The 22,599-nt window shown below is 48.5% G+C and overlaps 1 protein-coding gene across 2 annotated transcripts in view; it reads right to left on the reverse strand.

The window, feature by feature from the left end:
* Positions 1-960: 960 nt before the first annotated feature.
* LOC147108884 (neurensin-1-like) overlaps positions 961-22,599 on the reverse strand; it is a 65,125-nt gene continuing 43,486 nt past the window's right edge. Inside the window, exons 1-2 of one of the 2 annotated variants that reach the window (XR_015080685.1) lie at positions 15,031-15,582; positions 4,747-4,831 (exon numbers count right to left, since the gene is read on the reverse strand). Coding sequence is in view for 1 of the 2 variants with exons in the window: in XM_086005813.1 (XP_085861939.1) it covers positions 4,436-4,831 (396 nt within the window). In the remaining variant the exon portion in view is untranslated. Of the gene's footprint in view, positions 4,832-15,030; positions 15,583-22,599 lie in introns of those variants that run through there. The other variant, XM_086005813.1, reaches the window with a different exon arrangement.

The following is a 22,599-nucleotide window of genomic DNA, read 5'->3' on the forward strand; positions in this document are numbered from 1 at the left end:
ACAAAAGGGAATTGGTTGTATACTTGAAAATGGGGGGTGTTTCTGAGCTGCCCTTTAAAGACCGCTGGTCCGGCCACTCGACACTCCGTCCCGCTGGGCGGTCGCACAGAGTTCCACCCAGTGCAGCACCAACACTGTGCCAGGGTCCTACAAACGGGGTAAGACCCCAATTTATATATGTTAATAAGGCCCTGGGCCTGTTCCGGGCAGGAGCGCCGGACGTCTATTTCAAAGCCCGCGCGAGAATCGAGTCTTGGAAGATTGCCAACCCCCCAGGAATTGAAGATTAATCTCCAGGGCACTTCAGCGAGCAAAAACCCAGGAGAAAAATCATAGTGGGGGGGCAATAAAAAAAACTTCTTTCATCACTTTTGTTTATTTGCTATAAAAATTATTGGAGACGGGGGGGGGGAAAAAAAGGGCTGTTTGTGGGGGGGGGGGGGTGGGGTGTTGGTGACAGGAGTCCGTGTGATGAAACCTCCTGAAACGCATCCAACCAGAGTTGGCAACCCATAGTGGGCAGGTATGTTTTCAAAAAACACTTTTGTCTGCCCACCCCCTTTCCTTCAAGGTGAACGGGCGGGTTAGGCAAACGGAAATCGCCCCCCCACACCCCCCCCCCCAACTGCTTTTCCAGAGTCCCGGAACCAAATTGTAGGCCTTGCCCATTTGGAAAGGGAATGGTGCGGACGAGGTTGGGGAGTGGTGGATGGCGGGGGGTGTTGGGGGGGGTGGGGGTGGGGGGGAATGGCGACGGGGGAATGGCGAGGCATCTTCTGTTTCATCCCCCCACCCCGACCCCCCACCTCACCCTCGAAGCAAAAGGAAGAGAGAGAGCAACACTGACGGAAACTTAAAAAAAAAGAACAAGGGGTTAAAAAGGAAAGAACATTTAGAACGGCGAGAAAAAAAAGAGGGAAATTCTCAGTAAACACTCACAGACACCGTGTGCCTGCAGTCGGCAGTGATGTGTTCTTTTTATTTTATATTTCCAGTTTGTTTCTCATGAAGTTACGACCAAGAATCATTTCGGAATGAAGGTGGAGTCCATTGCGATTGGGTTGCTTTAACATGTCGCACCTCAGGAGGTGCATTTTCAGGGTAGATCTTTATCGGAGGAGCCGCTGCCCTTAAATGGAACAGGTCGAGTGGTGAAGCCTCAAAGCAGCCAAGGTTGTTGTATGAGTTGCAGCAGTCAGAATTCACGGTAGCTTCCAGGCTCACAGAGAGATTGGGTCGACTAGGCCTGTATTCACTGGAGTTTAGAAGAATGAGAGGGGATCTCATTGAAACGTATGAAATTCTGACAGGGCTAGACAGACTAGATGGAGGGAGGATGTTTCCCCTGGCTGGGGGGGGGGGGGGAGTCGAGAACAAGGAGGTCACAGTCGCAGGATACGGGGTAGGACATTTAGGACTCAGATGAGGTGAAATTTCTTCACTCAGAGGGTGGTGAACCTGTGCAATTCTCTACCACAGAAGGCTGTGGAGGCCAAGTCACTGAATATACTTAAGAAGGAGATACAGGAAACTTTGTGATATCCGGCACCGATGGGACCGAGCTGTTGCCGTCCCATCAAAACTGCCGGACAAACCAGCGCTAATGTTAAAACATACGGAGCTTTTGAGCTCCATATCTAGCAACAAACCCTGTTGCTTAGCAACAGCTTCTAAACAGTCGGCCGTAGCTTGCAAGCATCTCTGTAGCTAAGCAACAGCTTTAGCTAGACCTTGCAGAGCCTGACTGGTGAAAAAAAAGCAACGAAAAGAAAAAAAACTTACTGAACCGACTCCTGAATTTTGCCGGTGGATCAAGCATTCCGGACAGTTAACCTCCGGATAAACCAAAGTTTCCTGTAGATAGATTTCTAGACACAAAAGGCATCAAGGGGTATGGGGAGAGAGCGGGAATATGGCATTGAGATAGAGGATCAGCCATGATCATATTGAATGGCAGAACAGGCTCGATGGGCCGAATGGCCGACTCCTGCTCCGATTTTTCTATGTTTCTAACTTTTATTGGACTCGAGGCATCAGTGAGGCGTCTAGCGTCAGGGGGATGGAAAACACAGCGCACAATGGGGTTGAAATGACTCTGTGCATCTAGGGTCGTCAACCCTCCAGGATTGGCCTGGAGTCTGCAGGAATTGAAGATTAATCTCCCGGACACTGGGGCCAGCAACAACCCGGGGAGAAAAATCATTTAAAAAATGGTGTTCTTTTCATGTTCTTTGAACACTTTGCTTATTAGTTATAAAACTATTGGAGATGGGGGGCGGGGGGGAAAGGGGCTGTTTGACTGACAGTCAAGAATCATCCACTCGGGTAACGAAGAGTCTGTCCGCTTTCCGATTGGCCGTGGGAAGCCGGGGCGCCTCGAGGATGGACGTGTGGGCCGACCAATGGCGGGAGCGTGGAAGGGGGGGGGCGGGGCGGTTGGCGGCAGGAGGTCATGTGATGACTCCTCCAGGAACGCGTCCAACCGCAGCTGGCGACCCTAACGTGCCACACCAGTGACAAATAAAGACACATTGGCTGTGAAATTCTTTGGACCGCCATTTTAACTATTGTATCTTTTAAACAGGGCAAGCGCCTTGATTAAAACGGAGAAGGAAATTCGTTAAAAACGCACTGACATGGCGGTTACTTAAATAGCACGGCCCAGTTCAACCCAAAAGAGCTGGGGGTGGGGGAGGGGACAGATGGGTGTACTGGGTCCCTGGGCGCAACGAAGAGAGGAAAATTGGGCCAGGGCACCAGAAAAGGAGCTCTGCCTGATTTTACACCCATTTTAATTAATGGTCCGAGAATTGGGCAAGGTCCCCTAAGGGCGGGGGGTGACTTCCCACCTGATTTTTCCTCTATTCACTGCGGCCAAAGACTGTCCAACAAACTCAGGCACAGGAAGTGGAAAATACGCCTCAGTATTTCAGAAATTGGTCTGGGCTTTAACCCATAGAAGGTTGTAACCTTGGAGAGAGGGTGCGGAGGAGATTTACCACGAATGATATCAGGGGTGAGGGACTTCAGTTGTGTGGAGAAACCAGAGAAGCTGGAGTTAGAGCAGAGAAGGTTAAGGGGAGATTTAATAGAGGTGTTCAAATTTATATGGGGTTTTGATAGAGTAGATAGGGAGAAACTGTTTCCACTGGCGGGAGGGCCGGTAACGAGAGGTCACAGATTTAAGATAATTTGCAATAGAACCAGACAGGAGTATTTTTTAAGGTCTGAGTTGTTGTGATCTGGAATGCGCTGCCTGAAAGGGTGGTGGAAGCAGATTCAATAGTAACTTTCAATAGGCAATTAGATGAATACCTGAAAAGGAAAAAATTTCATTGCATAACTTTGAGCCAGTTTCAAACACATGAGATGACAGCTGGGATGCTCAAGAGGCCAGGAAGAAATAACGGCAACATGGCAGATTTTGCCACGATAGATGTTGGACCGGAACATCTCTGGATCTGTGAAAGGCGGGGTGGGGAGAGGGGGAGTGTGGGGGGGGGGGGGGGGGGTGTGGGGGAGGGAGGGGATGGAAAGTATTCAGATCAGACTGAAAACTCCCCACCTTAACAAAGAAGCCCCTTATAAAGCCAATCTATGGGAGTTTAAAAAAAATTAGTTCCATGGGATGTGGGTGTCGCTGGCAAGGCCGGCATTTATTGACCATCCCTAATAGCTCTCGAGAAGCTGGTGGTGCTATTGCAGAGGGCAATTAAGAATCAACCACTTTGCTGTGGGTCTGTAGTCACATATCGGCCAGACCGGGTAAGGACAGCAGATTTCCTTCCCTAAAGGACATTAGTGAGCCAGATGGGTTTTTATGACAATTTCAGTAGTTTCATGGTCACCATTACTGATGCTAGCATTTTATTCCAGATTTATTTAATTAACCGAATATAAATGGTGACGCAGTGTTGGAATTTGTGTTATAACAGCAACAATAACTTGTATTTATATAGCGCCTTTAATGTGTTAAAACATTCCAAGGCGCTTCACAGGAGTATTATGAGACAAAAAAATTTGACACCGAGCCACATGAGGAGGAATTAGGGCAGGTGACCAAAAACTTGGTTTTAAGGAGCGTCTTAAAGGAGGAAAGAGAGGCGGAGAGGTTTAGGCAGGGAATTCCAGAGCTTAGGGCCCAGGCAGTTGAAGGCACGGCCACCAATGGTGGAGTGATTATAATCAGGGATGCTCAAGAGGGCAGAATTTGAGGAGCGCAGATATCTCGGAAGGTTGCGGGGCTGGAGGAGATTACAGAGATAGGGAGGGGCGAGGCCATGGAGGGATTTGAAAACAAGGACGAGAATTTTGAAATCGAGGCTTTGCTTAACCAGGAGCCAGTGTAGGTCAGCGAGCACAGGAGTGATGGGTGATTGGGACTTGGTGTGAGATAGAGGAACTGCCTATTCCATAAGGGTTTGGATGCGGCTCCTCATGTTCCCATCTTGGGTTGGACACTTTGTATTCTTGACAAGCTAACAGGGATTTGGGTACTCCCTGGCGACCCAGTCTTTAGAACCGCCTTATGCTTCATTTCAAACGGCCCTTCTTTCAGGATGGGGGAAAACTGTCTCTCTTCATCTCTGGGGGTACGTCTGGAGATGGTCAGAACCAGAACGCACGCCGCGATCGCCGTCCCGCCCACGCTGAAGAGAATGGCACCAACAAGCTTGCTGACCTCCAGGGCCTCGTTGTACTCGATGGCGCGCTTGTCCACAACGAGGAAGTCGGCTTCTCCGATGCCTTCGATCTTCGGGGGCACCAGGTAACCGGTGGTGACGGTGGCCATGCCGATGAGGAAGAGGATCGTCCCAGCTGACAGGCCCACCTGAAAAGACAAAAAAAAGAAATATTTGCTGAACTGTCAGACGACACGGCCTTTTGCACTCCTGGGAGTTAATGCTAACAGAGAGATAAGGGACGATTCCACCAATTTGCGGTCCCAAGGTGGTGCTTTTCCCACTGGGAGCTCATCGCGGGAATTCAGGTCCCTTCCCCCTCCATGATTTTCTGTCCACAATGAATGGAAAATTGTGGGGGGGAAAAGGGTGGGCCATATTCCCGAATTCCCAATAGGCGCTCCTCACTCTGGGAGTCCAAACTCATGGAATTAACTCTACACTGGATGCCTGGGAATGAGTTAGAGAATGCAAAGTGATGAGGGACTTCAGTTACACGGAGAGACTGGAGAAGTTGGGTTTGTTCTGCTTAGAGCAGAGATTTTTGAGGGGAGATTTGATAGAGGTGTTCCCAATCACAAATGGTTTTGAATGAGTAAATAAAGGAAAAAACTCTTTCCAGTGGCAGAAGGGTCGGTAACCAAAGGACACAGATTTAAGGTGATTGGCAAAAGAACCAGAGGCGACATGAGGAAAAATATTTTTTTAACGCAGCGAGTTGTTGTGATCTGGAACGTGCTGCCTGAAAGGGCGGTGGAAGCAGATTCAATGGTAACTTTCAAAAGGGAATTGAACGGAAAAAATCTACAGGGCTATGGGGACTAATTGGTTAGCTCTTTCAAAGGCACAATGGGCCGAATGACAGACTAGACAGACTAAATGCAGGAAGGCTGTTCCCGATGGCCGGGGAGTTCAGAACCAGTGGTCACAGTCTAAGGATAAGGGGTAAGCTATTTAGGACAGAGATGAGGAGGAATTTCTTCACCCAGAGAGTGGTGAACCTGTGGAATTCTCTACCACAGAAGGCAGTAGATGCCAATTCATTAAATATATTCAAGAAGGAGTTAGATATATTTCTTAAGACTAAAGGGATCAGGGGATATGGGGAGAAGGCAGGGACAGGGTACTGAGTTTGGATGATCAGCCATGATCTCATTGAATGGCGGAGCAGGCTCGAGGGGCCAAATGGCCTACTCCTGCTCCTATCTTCTGTGTTTCTATGTTTCTATGAATGGCCTCCTCCTGTGCTGTATCATTCTATGATTCAATGATAAATTACATTGAGGGATTCAGATGGTTTGTGTGTAGATACTCAGAGTTACAGAATCGTAGAATCTTACAGCGCATTCGGCCCATCGTGCCTGTGCCGGCTCTTTGAAAGAACGATCCGATTAGTCCCACTCCTGGGTGGAATGTAATAGAAGGGCTCGCTCATAGACGGAATAATGATTATCAAGGTCAGAGGCTGGACTGTGGCTCAGGGACAGGTCCAGGAATGTATCCGATTATTTGTCCTGGTCACTCAGGGAGATGGTGCTGGCCTGTGGAACTGGATTCCACAAGGCTGGCTTTGAGTGCACACACAGGGGATTGAAGTTAATCTTGGGCAGCAGCGAATCAGCAGCTTATTCTACACCCCGGCCTGATTCTCTCGGGAATAGGGGCAGGGTGTAGAACGGGATTGCCGATTGGCCCATTTTGCACTCCGCCCAGGAATAATTTCAAGGCCACAGTGCCCACAGTTAATGTTGGGGGAAATATGAAGGCAGAGGTGGTGGGTTCACCGGTCAGGTGGGCACTGTCACCATACAAGGACATAAGAAACAGGAGCAGGAGTCGGCCATTCGGCCCCTCAAGCCTGCTCCGCCATTCAATGAGATCATGGCTGATCTTCGACCTCATCTCCACTTTCCTCCACTATCTCCATATCCCTTAATTCCCTTAATATCCAAAAATCTATCGATCTCTGTCTTGAATATACTCAACGACTGAGTCTCCACAGCCCTCTGGGGTAGAGAATTCCAAAGACTCACCACCCTCTGAGTGAAGACATTTCTCCTCATCTCAGTCCTAAATGGCCGACCCCTTATTCTGAGACTGTGACCCCTGGTTCTAGACTCCCCAGCCAGGGGAAACATCCTCCCTGCATCTACCCTGTCAAGACCTGTAAGAATTTTGTATGTTTCAATGAGATCACCTCTCATTCTTCTAAACTCTAGAGAATATAGGCCTAGTCTACTCAATCTCTCCTCATAGGACAATCCCCCCATCCCAGGAACCAGTCTGGTGAACCTTCGTTGCACTCCCTCTATGGCAAGTATATTCTTCCTTAGGCAAGGAGACCAAAACTGTCCACAATACTCCGGGTGTGGTCTCACCAGGGCCCTATATAATTGCAGTAACACGTCTTTACTCTTATACTCAAATCCTCTTGTAATAAAGGCCAACATACCATTTGCTTTCCTAATTGCTTGCTGTACCTGCATGTTAACTTTCAGTGATTCGTGTACAATGACACCCAGGTCCCCCTGAACACCAACATTTCCCAATCTCTCACCATTTAAAAATACTCTGCTTTTCTATTTTTCCTACCAAAGTGGATAACTTCACATTTCTCCACATTATATTCCATTTGCCATGTTCTTGCCCACTCACCTAGCCTGTCTATATCCCCTTGCAGCCTCTTTGCATCCTCCTCACAACTTACATTCCCACCCAGCTTTGTATCATCAGCAAACTTGGAATATCACAGGCAAATAAATGGGGGTGATGGGCAGTTAATTACTGGATGTGTCCCTGTGAATTCCAATTACCCTTTTAGATGGTCCAGTCAAAATGTAAATCTATAATAAGATTACCACTGAGGTTAATATTTACTTGAATTCATTAATATTAACCTGTAATAGAAAGAAGACATTGAACTCCTTGTATTCACTAGTAAAATAACCCCCTGTGTTAATCTGGTCTAATCATGTGGTGCACGTACCAGCTTGGCTCAGTTGGTCACACTCTTATTCTGAAGGTTGTGAGTTCAAGCCCCGCCACCCCCGAGTCTTCAGCATGTAATCTAGGCTGACACTTCAATGCAGTACTGAGGGAGTGCTGCATTGTCAGAGGTGCCGTCTTTTTGGATGAAGCATTAAACCGAGGCCCCCGTCTGGCCGTTCAGGTGAATGCCAATGATTCTACGGCACTTCAGGAAGAAGAACCGTGGATTCCTCCTGACCACGGGGGTGGTTTTGCCAATGGGGAGCTTTTGGAGGCGGGACTCCCACTTGTCGGGTTTCAGTCCCGCCTCCATCGACTTCTGGCCAACCCACGCAATTTTCCCTGGATTGACCTTGTTAGGCCCGCCCAGCGGGCTCAGCAGGCCAATTAAGGGAAAGCCGGTTGCAGAGAACGTCAACACATGATGTTTCATCTGTCAAAAATTTTTGACAGATGAATTGTCATCGTTTGACAGCTCGGTGAAGCGGTCAAGCACTGACATTCTCTGTAGTTTGATGAGGTCTTGAATTCAAGACCTCATCAAACCTCTTTCTTTTGCAGAAATGAGATGGTTGTTGCATTGGAGAATGCAGCAGCCATCTGTCATCTCTACCGCGGAGGTCCGAGACTCTCCACATCCCCACCGACTGAAACAAGGTAAGTACACTTTTTCTAACACTTTGCACTTACCTCAGATATTCACCTCTCCACACTTGCACTCATCACTCACCTCCACAGCACACTTTTGGACCCCTCCGACCCCCGCAGACCCACTACTCGCCTCGCTGACCCTGGCGGGGTTCGGTGCCTTTGGGAAGCCCGCACTTGAGGGCAAAAAGGGGATAATCCTATTTTCTGCCTGTTAGCTACCTGTCAACAGGCAGTTAATAGGCTTTAATCCCTTCCTGTCTCCAAGGAGGCGGGACCCAGTGCGGGACGGCTACCCGCCTCCTGGCCAGATGGCATGGAGGCGGGTTGGGGCGGGTTGGACACACGCCCCCAAATTCTGCCATTTTCCCGGCAGTCCCGCCTCCAAACCCGCCTCCCCAGGGCTGGCAAAATCGCCCCCCACAATTCCTCTCTCAATCAATATCACCCACACCAGGTTAATAGGCCACAACCTGCTTGCTGCTTGTGGGATCTTGGGGTGTGCACACTTGCCGCCGTCTTTGCCTACATTACAGCGGTGACTGTGAAGCGCTTTGGGATGGCATGAGGATGTGATTCAGGGGCTATGTCAATGAAAGTTCTTGCATTACATGAGAGTGTGCTGACCGACCGACCGACACGGCGCATAACGCTAACTGACCGACCGACACTACGCATAACGCTAACCCCCTCAACAAGTGAAGTGCGGAAAAAAGACACAAAATCAGAATGGCCCTGTGTTTCAGAAGGCTGTCCAATGACTTCTTCCTTATTGCCCATCCCTAGCTGCCCTGAGAAGGTGGTGGTGGGCCTACATCTTGAACCGCTGGAGTCTGTTGACTTAAATAGATTTACACAGAATGCACAGCACAGAAACAGGTCATTCGGCCCAACTGGGTCCGTGCTCGACACAATCCTCCCCCCACCCTACTTCATCTCACCCTATCACCATGTTCCTTCTATTCCTTTCTCCCTCATGTACTTATCTAGATTCACCTTAAATGATTCTATGCTATTTGCCTCAACCACTCCCTGTGGTAGCGAGTTCCGCATTCTAACCACGCTCTGGGTAAAGAAGTTTCTCCTGAATTTCCTATTGGATTTATTAGTGACTACCTTGTATTTATGGCCCCTAGTTCTGGTCTCCCCCACGCATACATAGAGTCCGTGTGGTGAAGGTCTTGTTGTTCTTTTCCAGCGGTTTTGATACAACCGAGTGGCGCGCTCGGCCAGGTCAGAGGGCAGTTCAGAGTCAGCCATGTTAGCGTCCGACAACTTGGTGCAACCATACGTGCGAGAGCTTCATTTAAACGTGAGATTCCACGTGAATAGCACGATTCCCTGATTTCCTCTCGGCGGGGAATCCTGTCCATCTAAAAGAGGCAACGAAAGCTGAGGCACATTGTAAAGCCTCAGCAAGGTGCTTCTTAAAGGGCCACTTGGTGAACTTTCTGCAGGATTGTTTTTGATTGTGAGATTTGACTTGATTTTTGAGAGTTGGATTTCTGATTTTTTTTTTTAGTATTTTTTATTTGTTGCATTTATTTGATTAGATTTTGGGGACCAATATTTTTGATTGCTGCAATTAAAAATGCTTACATGGAAATTCCTTTGAATGCTCCTTACTTTTTTTCTGGGAGCAAGAGAAAGATGAAAGGAGGAATGTGACAGCTTATACTATCCTGAAGAGGGTGCTGTTACATGGGTTGGAGCACTGAATTCCCTCACATACTTCACCAGACTTTGTTAATATAGGAGTGTGGCGGAGCCACTAAGGGACTCCGATCAAATGTATATAATTCCCTTTAACAATATGTTAGCTGCAGCCTGAGTCTGTATCTTTGTATATACTGTTTGCATGTACAGAGCGCGGTCCCTTTAAGAGCACGGGCAAACGCGATGAAGTCACGCCGTTCATCACATGATCCCCACCGGCGGGAAAAACGTGATGACGTCATGACACCAGCCACGGGACCGCACAAGCAGTCCTCGTGGAGCCTCCGAACTGACTAGACCTGTATTCGTAGTTCTCTTGCAATTGTTTGTTAAACTCAATTAGTTTTACATTAAACATCGTTTGTTTGATCCCTTGAGTCGACCTCAGTCTCTTGATAGGGACTAGACATTCCTACAGGAATATATATATTTTTTAAATGCATAAGAACAGGAGTAGGCCATTCTGCCCTTACCACCTCTTACTCAAGTATGTAAGTGTATAGATCCAAGCAAAATTAACCAGGGATCACCTGAGACACTGTTACCTCTAGATTTGTTCTCCAGGCTGGCCTACCATCTTCCACCCTACATAACCATGAGCTCATCAAAAGCTCTGCTGCCCATGTCCTAACTCCCGTTCACCTGATCTACCTTAGCTCCCGGTCCGGCAATGCCTCGATTTTAAAATTCTCATCCTTGTTTTCAAATCCCTCCATGGCCTCGGCCCCTCCCTATCTCTGTAACCTCCTCCAGCCCCACAACCCTCGGCGATCTCTTGCGTAGCCCCGGTTTTCCATGCTCCGCCATTGGTGGCCGTGCCTTCAGCTGCCTAGGCCCTAGGCTCTGGAATTCTCTCCATAAACCTCTCAGCCTCTCTACCTCTCTCTCTCCTTTAAGACGCTCCTTAAAACCTACCTCTTTGACCAAAAGCTTTTGGTCTCCTGTTGTAATAGCTCCCTTATGTGGCTCGGTGTCAAATTTTGTTTGATAACGCTCCTGTGAAGCACCTTGGGATATTATACAAATGCAAGTTACTGTTGTTGAGGTAAAACGTTATTGCAGGTTCCATAACCTAACCTTGTTTTCCTTCTTGGTGCTCCCTAGTGTCACCAGTTTTGGTCACCTTATCTGAGGAAGGATGTTCTTGCCATGGAGGGAGTGCAGCGAAGATTCACCAGACTGATACCTGGGATGGCAGGAATGACGTATGAGGAGAGATTGGGTCAATTGGGCTTATATTCGCTGGAGTTTAGAAGAATGAGAGGGGATCTTATTGAAACTTATAAAATTCTAACAGGACTAGACAGACTAGATGCAGGAAGGATGTTCCCGATGGTCGGGGAGTCCAGAACCAGGGGTCACAGTCTAAGGATAAGGGGTAAGCCATTTAGGACAGAGATGAGGAGGAATTTCTTCACCCAGAGAGTGGTGAACCTGTGGAATTCTCTACCACAGAAGGCAGTTGAGGCCAATTCATTAAATATATTCAAGAAGGAGTTAGATATATTTCTTAAGGCTAAAGGGATCAAGGGATATGGGGAGAAGGCAGGGACAGGGTACTGAATTTGGATGATCAGCCATGATCTCATTAAATGGCGGAACAGGCTTGAGGGGCCGAATGGCCTTCTCCTGCTCCTATCTTCTATGTTTCTATGTTAGTGCCGGGATTGAGGGAGCCTCTTGGGTTTGAAGTGGGTCTGCGCCTCCTTTTCGCTGCGTTGCGCGATAACCCTGCAAGCTGGTACCAGCATGTCCACTACTGCAGTGGGAACAGAAAACCAAAAGGGATTCGGGGGGGGGGGGGGGGGGGTCACGGGAGGGGGTGTGGCGCACGAGGATTTTATGGAGGCCGGCTAGCCCAGAATTCATAGCTGCGCGGGAGGGGGTGTGGAGCACGAGGATTTTATGGAGGCCGGCTAGCCCAGAATTCATAGCTGCAGTGAAAGCCTCTATCAAAACTATAGGCGAGCTGGCTTCGCCTCGACTCATTTAGTTGCAGGGGAAAATATTCACACATTCCATGGCCGAGCGGCTGCGAAGAGAAACAGCGAAATACGGAGAAAAAAAACTGAGATAAGGAGAAAAAAGAAAGGCTTGCATTTCTATAGCACCTTTCACGACCACCGGACGTCTCAAAGCGCTTTACAGCCAACGAAGTACTTTTTGAAATGGAGTCACTGTTGTAATGTGGGAAATGCGGCAGCACAGCAAGCTCCCACAAACAGCAATGTGATAATGACCAGATAATCTGTTTTTAGTGATGTTGGTTGAGGGATAAAAATTGGCCTCAGGACACTGGGGAGAACTCCCCCTGCTCTTCTTCAAAATAGTGGCCATGGGATCATTCACGTCCACTTGATAGAGCAGACGGGTTTAACATCTCATCTGAAAGACAGCACTTCCGACAGTGCAGCACTCCCTCAGTATTCCACTGGAGTGTCAGCCTGGATTTTTGTGCTCAAGTCCCTGGAGTGGGCTACCCACTGAGCCACAGCTGACACTGTAAACTGAGAAGTGAGGATAAACTGAGAGGAGAGAAACAGGCACTGCTGCTACCCCTGACCATCTCCTGTGGCCTGTGTGATGGTTGCAGCTTGCTGCTTTGAACCACATTTATGTCCTGGGTGGGTGCTCAGTTCCCAGGTGTTCCCCATAACCCTTGACTCCCCTGTCATTCAACAATCTGTCTATCTCCGCCTTGAATATATTCATTGGCCCAGAACTTGGTGTCGGGGGCTTGCCGCGCGTGCAAGCCCCCGATGTGCACTTACCCGGCGCGCCGACATCTGAAACCTGGCCCGCAGTGGATTTCCTGTCAGTGGCCCGGTTCTGATGTCGGCGCGCTGTGCTAACCTGACCCAGCGGCGTAGTTAGTGCGATGTGCCGGCTGGGATCAGGTGAGCACTGTTCAGCCAATCAGGGGAGGGGAAACTTCATTCATAAGTTTGAGAGTAAGAACTGTCAAACTCATGAGAAGTACTGCACCCCAAAACACTACTTAAACTTTAAATAAAATTAAAAAAAAATCCCAATCATTAAATTAAGTATAAATAAGTTTAAAAAAATAATTTAAACATTAATTTTTTTTTAAAAAAAAATAAATTTTTAATAAAAAGGGTCTAAAACTAAACTTACCTTATTGTAGATTCTTTAAAATAATAAACCTGTGGAAATGTTTTTCTAAATTGCACTAAAACACCACTTACCTGTAAAAATAAATACTTATGTGTGCTTTTTACAAGCGTAAAGACCGGAGGCCTTTACACATGCGCAAATCCCCCAAAACAGAGGAAATCCAAGATGCACGCACTGCCCCCTACAGCGCACGCGCTAGCCTCTTCACCTCTTGGGTGAGAGGAGAGGAAATGCCGGTTTTCAGCGCATGCGCTGTGCATGCTGAAAACCGGCATTTCCTCCGGCCAGATGCGTGAGTACCCCTTCCGTACTCACACGTTTGGGGAGGAATTACTGCCCCAATGACTCCACCTCCACAGCTCTCTGGGGAAGAGAATTCCAAAGATTTACGACCCTCTGAGAGAAGAAATTCCTCCTCATCTCTGTCTTAAATGGGCGACTCCTTATTTTGAAATTATGCCCCTTAGTTCACGATTTTCCCATGAGGGGAAACATCCTCTCTGCATCTACCCTGTCGAGCCCCATCAGAATCTTATAAGTTTTAATAAGATCACCTCTCATTCTTCTAAACTCCAATGAGTATAGGCTGGCCATCCTGCTCATCTCAGGAATCAACCTAGTGAATCGTCTCTGAACTGTCTCCAATGCAAGTATATCCTTCCTTAAATAAGGAGACCAAAACTGCACGCAGTACTCCAGATCTCTGCGCTCCTCCAACTCTGGCCTCTTGCGCTTCCTCGATCTTCTTCACTCCACCATCGGTGGCTGTGCCTTCAGCTGCCCGGGCCCGAAGCCCTGAAATTCCCTAAACCTCGCCGCCCCTTTACCTCTCTCTCCTCCTTCAGGATGCTCCTTAAAACCTACCTCTTTGACCAAGCTTTTGGCCACCGGTCCTAATATCTCCTTATGTGGCTCGGTGTCAAATTCTGTTTGATAATCGCTCCGTGAAGAGCCTGGGGACGTTTTACTGTGTTAAAGGCGCTGTATAAATGCAACTTGTTGTTGTTGTACGGCTCCCTGATTTACATCAGCCATTTATAACAGCTGAGTCTTTGGGACTCTGAACTGGTTTATAATTTCTCACAAGTGCCAATCAACCCAGTGATATGAGTCATCAGAAAGCACTGTGCGTCTGAAACTAGGTGATTTCAGAAATCTGAATGACAACCAAAAACTCCCATTCCTACTGGGAGAGGAGAGAAGCTGTATAACACTGGCGGCGCACTATGTTACAGCTTGCCATGAACAGAGGGACAACCAGTAAACTAAGAAAAAAAATATATATAAACAATGCGAATGTATATTTATACACTCAGGGATATACCTGTTTATACACTGTATGAATAGAACTGCGTTTATGTGCTAAACCATAAATGTATTTTGATGCTTTGGCAACATAAGATGTAACTTATCATGCCAATAAAGCGATTTAAATTGTAAAAAAAAAAAAAAATTGACTGTTCTTAAATGGATTTTCCCCTATCAAAGGCTCTTGTGCCTGTGGGTCTGTTCCGAGCCGAGACTGTCCTTGAACAAGCCATAGTTTACTTCACAAGGTCATAGGTTAATGTGCCCCCTTCTCTCCCCCACCACCCCCTCGCCGTCCCTCTCCCCCACAGAGGTGAAAGGCTCCGTTTCCATGATGTTGCCTAGCAGCCGAGCTGCGAGCTGACAAATCTCATTACGTGTAGTGATTTAGTGGGAATCTCATCTCATAAAATTGCAAAAACAATGAACGCACCAGCAGAGCTGTGTTCGAAATGTCATTTTCGCTCAGCGGTCTGACTTTGGGGGGGGGGGGGGGTGTCACACCCAGCATTTGGAGCTCAGGAGTCAACGGGACAGCACATGCCGTGGTTACCTGACTTTTTCCACTCTCACGTCTGCATCCAGAGAAATCAGAAACACTGGGGTTCAGTTTTCGTCCTCACTGCCTGGGCAGTAATGTGTCGGAATCGATCGCCCGCTCGCTCGAGATCGCGTCTGATGAAGGGTCCCAGACCTGAAACGTTAACTCTGTTTCTCTCTCCATGGATGCTGCCTGGCCTGCTGAGTATTGCCAGCATTTTCTGTTGTTAGTTCAGATTTCCAGCATCCGCAGTATTTTGCTATTGTATTTGTGATTTTCATATCTATCGGGTTCAATGGCGCTCCTCCAACTCTGGCCCCTCGCGCTTCCCCGACTTTCTTTGCTCCACCATTGACGCCGTGCCTTCAGCCGACCGGGTCCGAAGCTCTGAAATCCCCTAAATCTCTGCGCCCCTTTACCTCTCTCTCCTTTAATGGGAGGGGTGGTAGGGAGAAGAGGGCGCATTTACATATGACTTTGTGAAGTAAACTGTGGCTTGTTCACAGACAGTCTCCGCTCGGAACAGACCCACAGGCACAAGAGTCTTCGACAGGGGAAACTCCATTTAAGAACAGTCCCTAGTTTCAGACGCACAGTGCTTTCTGATGACTCATATCACTGGGTTGATTGGTACTTGTGAGAAATTATAAACCAGTTCAGAGTTCCAAAGACACAGCCGTTATAAATGGCTGATGTAAATCAGGGAGCCGTACAACAAAAACAAGTTGCATTTATATAGTGCCTTTAGGGGGAAAATTCGGTGGCGCCCCCTTTGGGGTGCTATCTTCGCCGGGGTGCTACCTTTCACACCACGAAAATGTTACCGCCCCGGCGCCGTAAATTGAGTGGTAGCGCCGCAAGCAGAAGGCGGGGCAGTACTGGAAGCGCTCCCCCTCCTTCCTGGGACGCTACCACTCAATATGGCGGCGCTACCTGCAACAGCGTCACGCGCAATGGCACGTAGCGCCGCGTCATTGTAGGCCTCCCTCCCCTGATTAAAGGGGAGGTGCACCGGGGCCCTGCTGGACCACCGGGGAGCAGGGTGCCGTGAAACAGCCCGGCACTCAAGAGGAGAGCCGGGCTGAGCGATCGTGGCCGGCACCCCGTGCGGGAGGAGGCCAGAGGGGGTAGGCGCTGGCAGGCGGCCCAAAAAAAATGGCGGCCTGGCACTTGCTCTTTCATTTGTGCCGCCGCGGCCGCAGAAACGCACCCCCCCTGACCCTGTCGGACACAGCGTCCGGCGGTAGGTCAGGGGGCGCAACCGAGGTTTGCGGCTGGGGCGTGAGCGGGGTGCCGCGCACGGCGATGATGTCATTGCCAGAGGTGCCGCACCGCAGGGGTGCTACCGGCTACAGTTGCTGCTAACCTCCCGCTGAATTTCGTGGGAGGCATTAGCGGCACTACCCAGGCGCTAGGGGCTTTGCGGCCCACTAGCGCTCCCCGGGGGCACTGACGGGAGGTGCAAAGCAACCCAATTTTTCCCCCCAAATGTAGTAAAACATCCCAAGGCGCTTCACAAACAGAATTTGACACCGAGCCACATAAGGAGCTATTAGGGCAGACGGCCAAAAGCTTGGTCAAAGAAGTAGGTTTTACACCAGGCGGGCAATCTTCCTTGCCAGATTACAGCGCCCGCATTGAAGATAATATACGCAACATAAAAAACCAACACCTCATCACTGACCCAACAGTAGAGGTCCCTGGCTTCGACCTCCCTCGAAGACCGTGGACGGCGCTCAACCCAATCCGCACTGGGCATGGACGATGCAGCCACCTGCTCCACAAGTGGACGATGAGGGACGGCCCGAAGTGAGACTGCGGCCATGAGTCCCAGATCATGGAACACATCACATCAACCTGCCCACTGAGACCTGTCACGGGAGGCACCTCATTTCTCCACTCGGCATCTCAGGAGGCTGTTGAATGGAGAGCCAAACTAGACATCCCATAATAAGCTATTCCCGTCATACGAAACAACAACGATTGAAGATGAAAATTGACCCTGTCATAAACACTAATTTGCCGCCTTTATTTTTGCTCAGAGAGACTACTGGCTGGCTTTTGTGGGGATTGGCAAACCCACTCTGGTGTGATGGAGGATCCCTGATGGAGCTGAGGCATATTACTGGAGCTGAGGGGAGGCTCTCTTATCTTGCCTTACAAAACCATCCGGCGGATTGCTTGATGCGATGCTGAATTCTGGAATTAGGAATGTGTTCCATTCCCCGCTACAAATAATCCCTCACCTTGATGAGTCACAAAAAAAGTAATTTAAAGAAAGTCAATATAAAACTCCGTAATAAGAGACACAACAGGGGATGTGGGAGATCCTTCATCACCTGCCACCCCAAGCAGGTCGAAATCGAAATCATATATTGAGGCAAAACATGCAAAGAAAGACACACACACTCACTCACACACTCAAAAACACACACACTTGTTCACACACTCACACACAAAAACACACACACACTCACACTCACACACTCACAAACATGCACACTCGTTCACACACTTGTTCACACACACACACAAAAACACACACACACTCACAGTCACACACTCACACACACTCAAAAACATGCACACTCGTTCACACTTGTTCACACATAAAAACACACACACACTCACACTCACACACTCACTCACACTCAAAAACATGCACACTCATTCACACACTTGTTCACACACTCACACTCACACACACTCACTCACACACTCACACACTCAAAAACACACTCACACACACACCCTTACACACACTCACACACACTCTCATACACACTCACACACACACTCTCACACACACACACACACACTCTCACACTCACACACACTCTCACACTCACACACACTCTCACACACTCACACACACTCTCTCACACACTATCTCACACACACACATTCTCAGACACACACACTCACTCACACACTCACACACACACACATTCTCACATACACTCACACACACTCACACACATGCACATTCTCAGACACACTCTCACACTCACACACACACGCACATTCTCACACACACACACACACACTCTCACACTCACACACACTCTCACACTCACACACACACTCTCACACACTCACACACACTCTCTCACACACTATCTCACACACACACATTCTCAGACACACACACTCACTCACACACACTCACACACACACACATTCTCACATACACTCACACACACTCACACACATGCACATTCTCAGACACACTCTCACACTCACACACACACGCACATTCTCACACACACACACACACACTCACACACACTCTCACATACTCACACACACTCACACACACACTCACACGCACACACACTCTCACACACACTCACACACACTGACATTCACAGACACACTCTCACACACACTCTCACACACCCACTCTCACACACTCTCACACACCCACTCTCACACACTCTCACACACTCTCACACTCACACACACTCACACACACTCACACACTCAACACTCTCACACACTCTCACACACACTCTCACACACCCACTCTCACACACTCTCACACACATTCTCACACACACTCTCACACACTTTCTCACACACATTCTCACACACCCACTCTCACACACATTCTCACACACACTCTCACACATACTCTCACACACCCACTCTCACACACTCTCACACACATTCTCACACACACTCTCACACACCCACTCTCACACACTCGCACATTCTCACACACACTCTCACACACCCACTCTCACACACTCTCACACACACTCTCACACACCCACTCTCACACACTCACACACTCACACTCTCACACACTCTCACACACGCTCTCACACACCCACTCTCACACACTCTCACACACCCACTCTCACACACTGTCACACACTCTCACACACCCACTCTCACACACTGTCACACACTCTCACACACACACTCTCACACACACACTCTCACACTCTCACACACACTCTCACACACCCACTCTCTCACACTCTCACACACACTCTCACACACACTCTCACACACCCACTCTCACACACTCTCACACACATTCTCACACACACTCTCACACACTTTCTCACACACATTCTCACACACCCACTCTCACACACATTCTCACACACACTCTCACACATACTCTCACACACCCACTCTCACACACTCTCACACACATTCTCACACACACTCTCACACACACTCTCACACACCCACTCTCACACACTCGCACATTCTCACACACACTCTCACACACCCACTCTCACACACTCTCACACACACTCTCACACACCCACTCTCACACACTCACACACTCACACACTCACACACTCTCACACACGCTCTCACACACCCACTCTCACACACTCTCACACACCCACTCTCACACACTGTCACACACTCTCACACACCCACTCTCACTCACTGTCACACACTCTCACACACCCACTCTCACACACTCTCACACACACACTCTCACACTCTCACACACACTCTCACACACCCACTCTCTCACACTCTCACACACACTCTCACACACACTCTCACACACTCTCACACTCAAACACACTCACACACTCTCACACACACTCTCACACTCACACACTCACTCTCACACTCACACACACACTCACACACACACTCACACACACACTCACACACACACTCACACACTCACACACACACACACACACACACACACACTCACTCACACACACACTCACACACACACTCACACTTACTCGCACACACACTCACACACACTCACTCACACACACACTCTCACACACACACTCACACACACTCATACACACTCATACACACTCTCACATACACTCTCACACACACTCTCACACGCTCTCTCCCACACTTGTACGCAGGAAGAGCTTACCCAGGAAAGAAGGTTCCCAGAATCTCGACACTTTCCAAGAATTATAAATATTGCAGATTTAAAAATGTCTAATTGTATTTTCCCGTCAGGTTTCTGCTGGCTGAGTCAATCTGTCAGAGACATGTTCTGGTACATTAAGTGATTTAACAAGCAATGTTCCACAGTGTTCTCAAATAGAACTGACTGGAAGGCAGCCCAGTACAATGCAACAGATCCAGGGCCAAGAAAGAATGGTATACAGCAACAACTTGTATTTATATAGCACCTTTAATGTAGTAAAATGTCCAGAGGCGCTTCGCAGGAGCGATCATCAGACAGAATTTGACACCGAGCCACATAAGGAGATATTAGGACAGGTGACCAAAAGCTTGGTCAAAGAGGGAGGTTTTAAGGAGTGCCTTAACGGAGGAGAGATAGGCGGAGAGGCGGAGAGGTTTAGGGAGGGAATTCCAGAGCTTAGGGCCCAGGCAGCTGAAGGCACGGCCACCGATGGTGGACCGATTAAAATCGGGGATGCGCAAGAGGCCGGAATTGGAGGAGCGCAATGGGGTTGCAAGAAAGATGGGCACAGATTTGCGTAAAGCGTAAGTTCCCTCCCTATCTCTGTAACCTTCTCCATCCCTACAACCCTCCGAGATTTCTTTGCTCCTCCAACTCTGGCCAAGAAAGGAGATGGGTGACCAAAAGCCTGGCCAGATAGTTGGGTTTTTTGGAGGTTCCTAAAGGAGGAGAAGGAGCGGAGAGAAGCGGAGTGGTTTATGAACGGGATTCTAGAGCATGGGGCCTAGGCGGCTGAAGGCACGGCCACCAATGGTGGGGCAAAGGGAGGAGATACTTGCGCTGTAGGTTGCTGGAATTCAACTGACATGACCGTGAGACATAGTAAATAAGATGAGGATGTATACAATCGGATTGGACTCATTAACAAGGGCTGAAAGCTCTCCCAGTGCCAGTGCTGCTCTACAGTGTTTACTGCAATCGAATGCGCTAGCCATCAGTGGCAGCATTCACCAGAGCCGACACCAAGAACATCCTCCGCACACCCGGCACAACCTCACCGAGCCACTAAAACACAAACATGTAGTGAAATACATGAAGAAATAGAGCTGTACCATGTTTACACACTGTGTTAATGATAAAGCCAATCGTATGACAATGTTAAACGCTAGAATATTTTCTATTATTTGATCCAGCGTTTGTAGGCAATGTTTCTGTTATGGTGAGTTTTACCGGGGTGGGGGGGGAATATATTTGCACGAGGCCCCTGGTGAGGCCCCAAGCGAGGGCCCTAGATTTACACAGGATTACATAGGATATACGGCACAGAAACAGGCCATTCGGCCCAACCAGTCCATGCCGGCGTTTATGCTCCACTCGAGCCTCCTCCCGTCTTTCCTCATCTAAATCTATCAGTGTAACCCTCTATTCCCTTCTCCCTCATATGTTTGTCCAGCCTCCTCTTAAAAATACATCTATACTATTCGCTTCACCCACTCCCTGTGGTAGCGAGTTCCACATTCTCACCACTCTCTGGGTAAAGAAGTTTCTTCTGAATTCCCTATTGGATTTCTTGGTGACTATCTTATATTGATGGCCTCTAGTTTTGCTCTTCCCCACAAGTGGAAACATTCTCTCTGTATCCACTCTATCAAACCCTTTCATGATTTTAAAGACCTCTATTAGGTCACCCCTCAGCCTTCTCTTTTCAAGAGAAAAGAGACCCAGCCTGTTCATCCTTTCCTGATATGTATACCCTTGCATTTCTGGTATCATCCTTGTAAATCTTCTCTGCACCCTCTCCAGTGCCTCTATATCCTTTTTATAATATGGTGACCAGAACTGTACGCAGTACTCCAAGTGTGGCCTAACCAAGGTTCGATACAGGTTTAGCATAACTTCCCTACTTTTCAATTCTATCCCTTTAGAAATGAACACTAGTGCTTGGTTTGCTTTTTTTATAGCCTTGCTAACCTGTGGCGCAACTTTTAGTGATTTGTGAATTTGTTCTCCGAGATCCCTTTCTTTGCACGAGGGCCCCTAGCAAAGGCCCCCTATTTGGCTGTGGCACCTGGGCACAGGCTCTAAAGGCCCGTGCGTTCATCCACCCCTGGCACTCACACCTCAGCCAGTGCACAGGAAGAATCAAAGTGAAATAAAACCAGCCCATTAGCTTCAGATGTCACGTTGCTATTGAAAACGGATGCCCAGAAGTGATATCCAGGCTGAAATCTAATCTCTGGCTTCTGATAATGGCAAACTTATCAAACTTTGCTCTTGATAGGTTACAGCATTGACTGCTTCCCTTGATCAGTTAACTGCTGTATAACCAAGCCCGGGATTCATTATTCTACACACTAAGCCATCTAAACGTCTTGCCTGCAAGCCAGTCTCTAATCACTCCTAGCTATCCATTATTCTGTAAATACAAGCACCAACTGGATTTGTCGATTGGCTCACAGTCTGTAACATGCTCCCACATCTTTGAGAATTTGAATTCTGTTAACAAAAAGTCTGGAACTAACAAACTGGGATCAGTAACAGCGACCATGAAGCTGTCGGATTGTCGTAAGAACCCAACTGCTTCCCTAGCGTCCTTTAACGGAAGGAAAACCTGCCGTCCTTCCCCGGTCTGGGCCTATAGGTGACTCCAGTCCCGCCCCAACGTGGTTGACTCTTAACTGCCCTCTGCAGTGGCCCAGCGA

The sequence above is a fragment of the Somniosus microcephalus genome, chromosome 13 (assembly GCF_052327205.1).
Source record: "Somniosus microcephalus isolate GS21.2 chromosome 13, FLI_Smic_1.0, whole genome shotgun sequence".
NCBI lineage: Eukaryota > Metazoa > Chordata > Chondrichthyes > Squaliformes > Somniosidae > Somniosus > Somniosus microcephalus.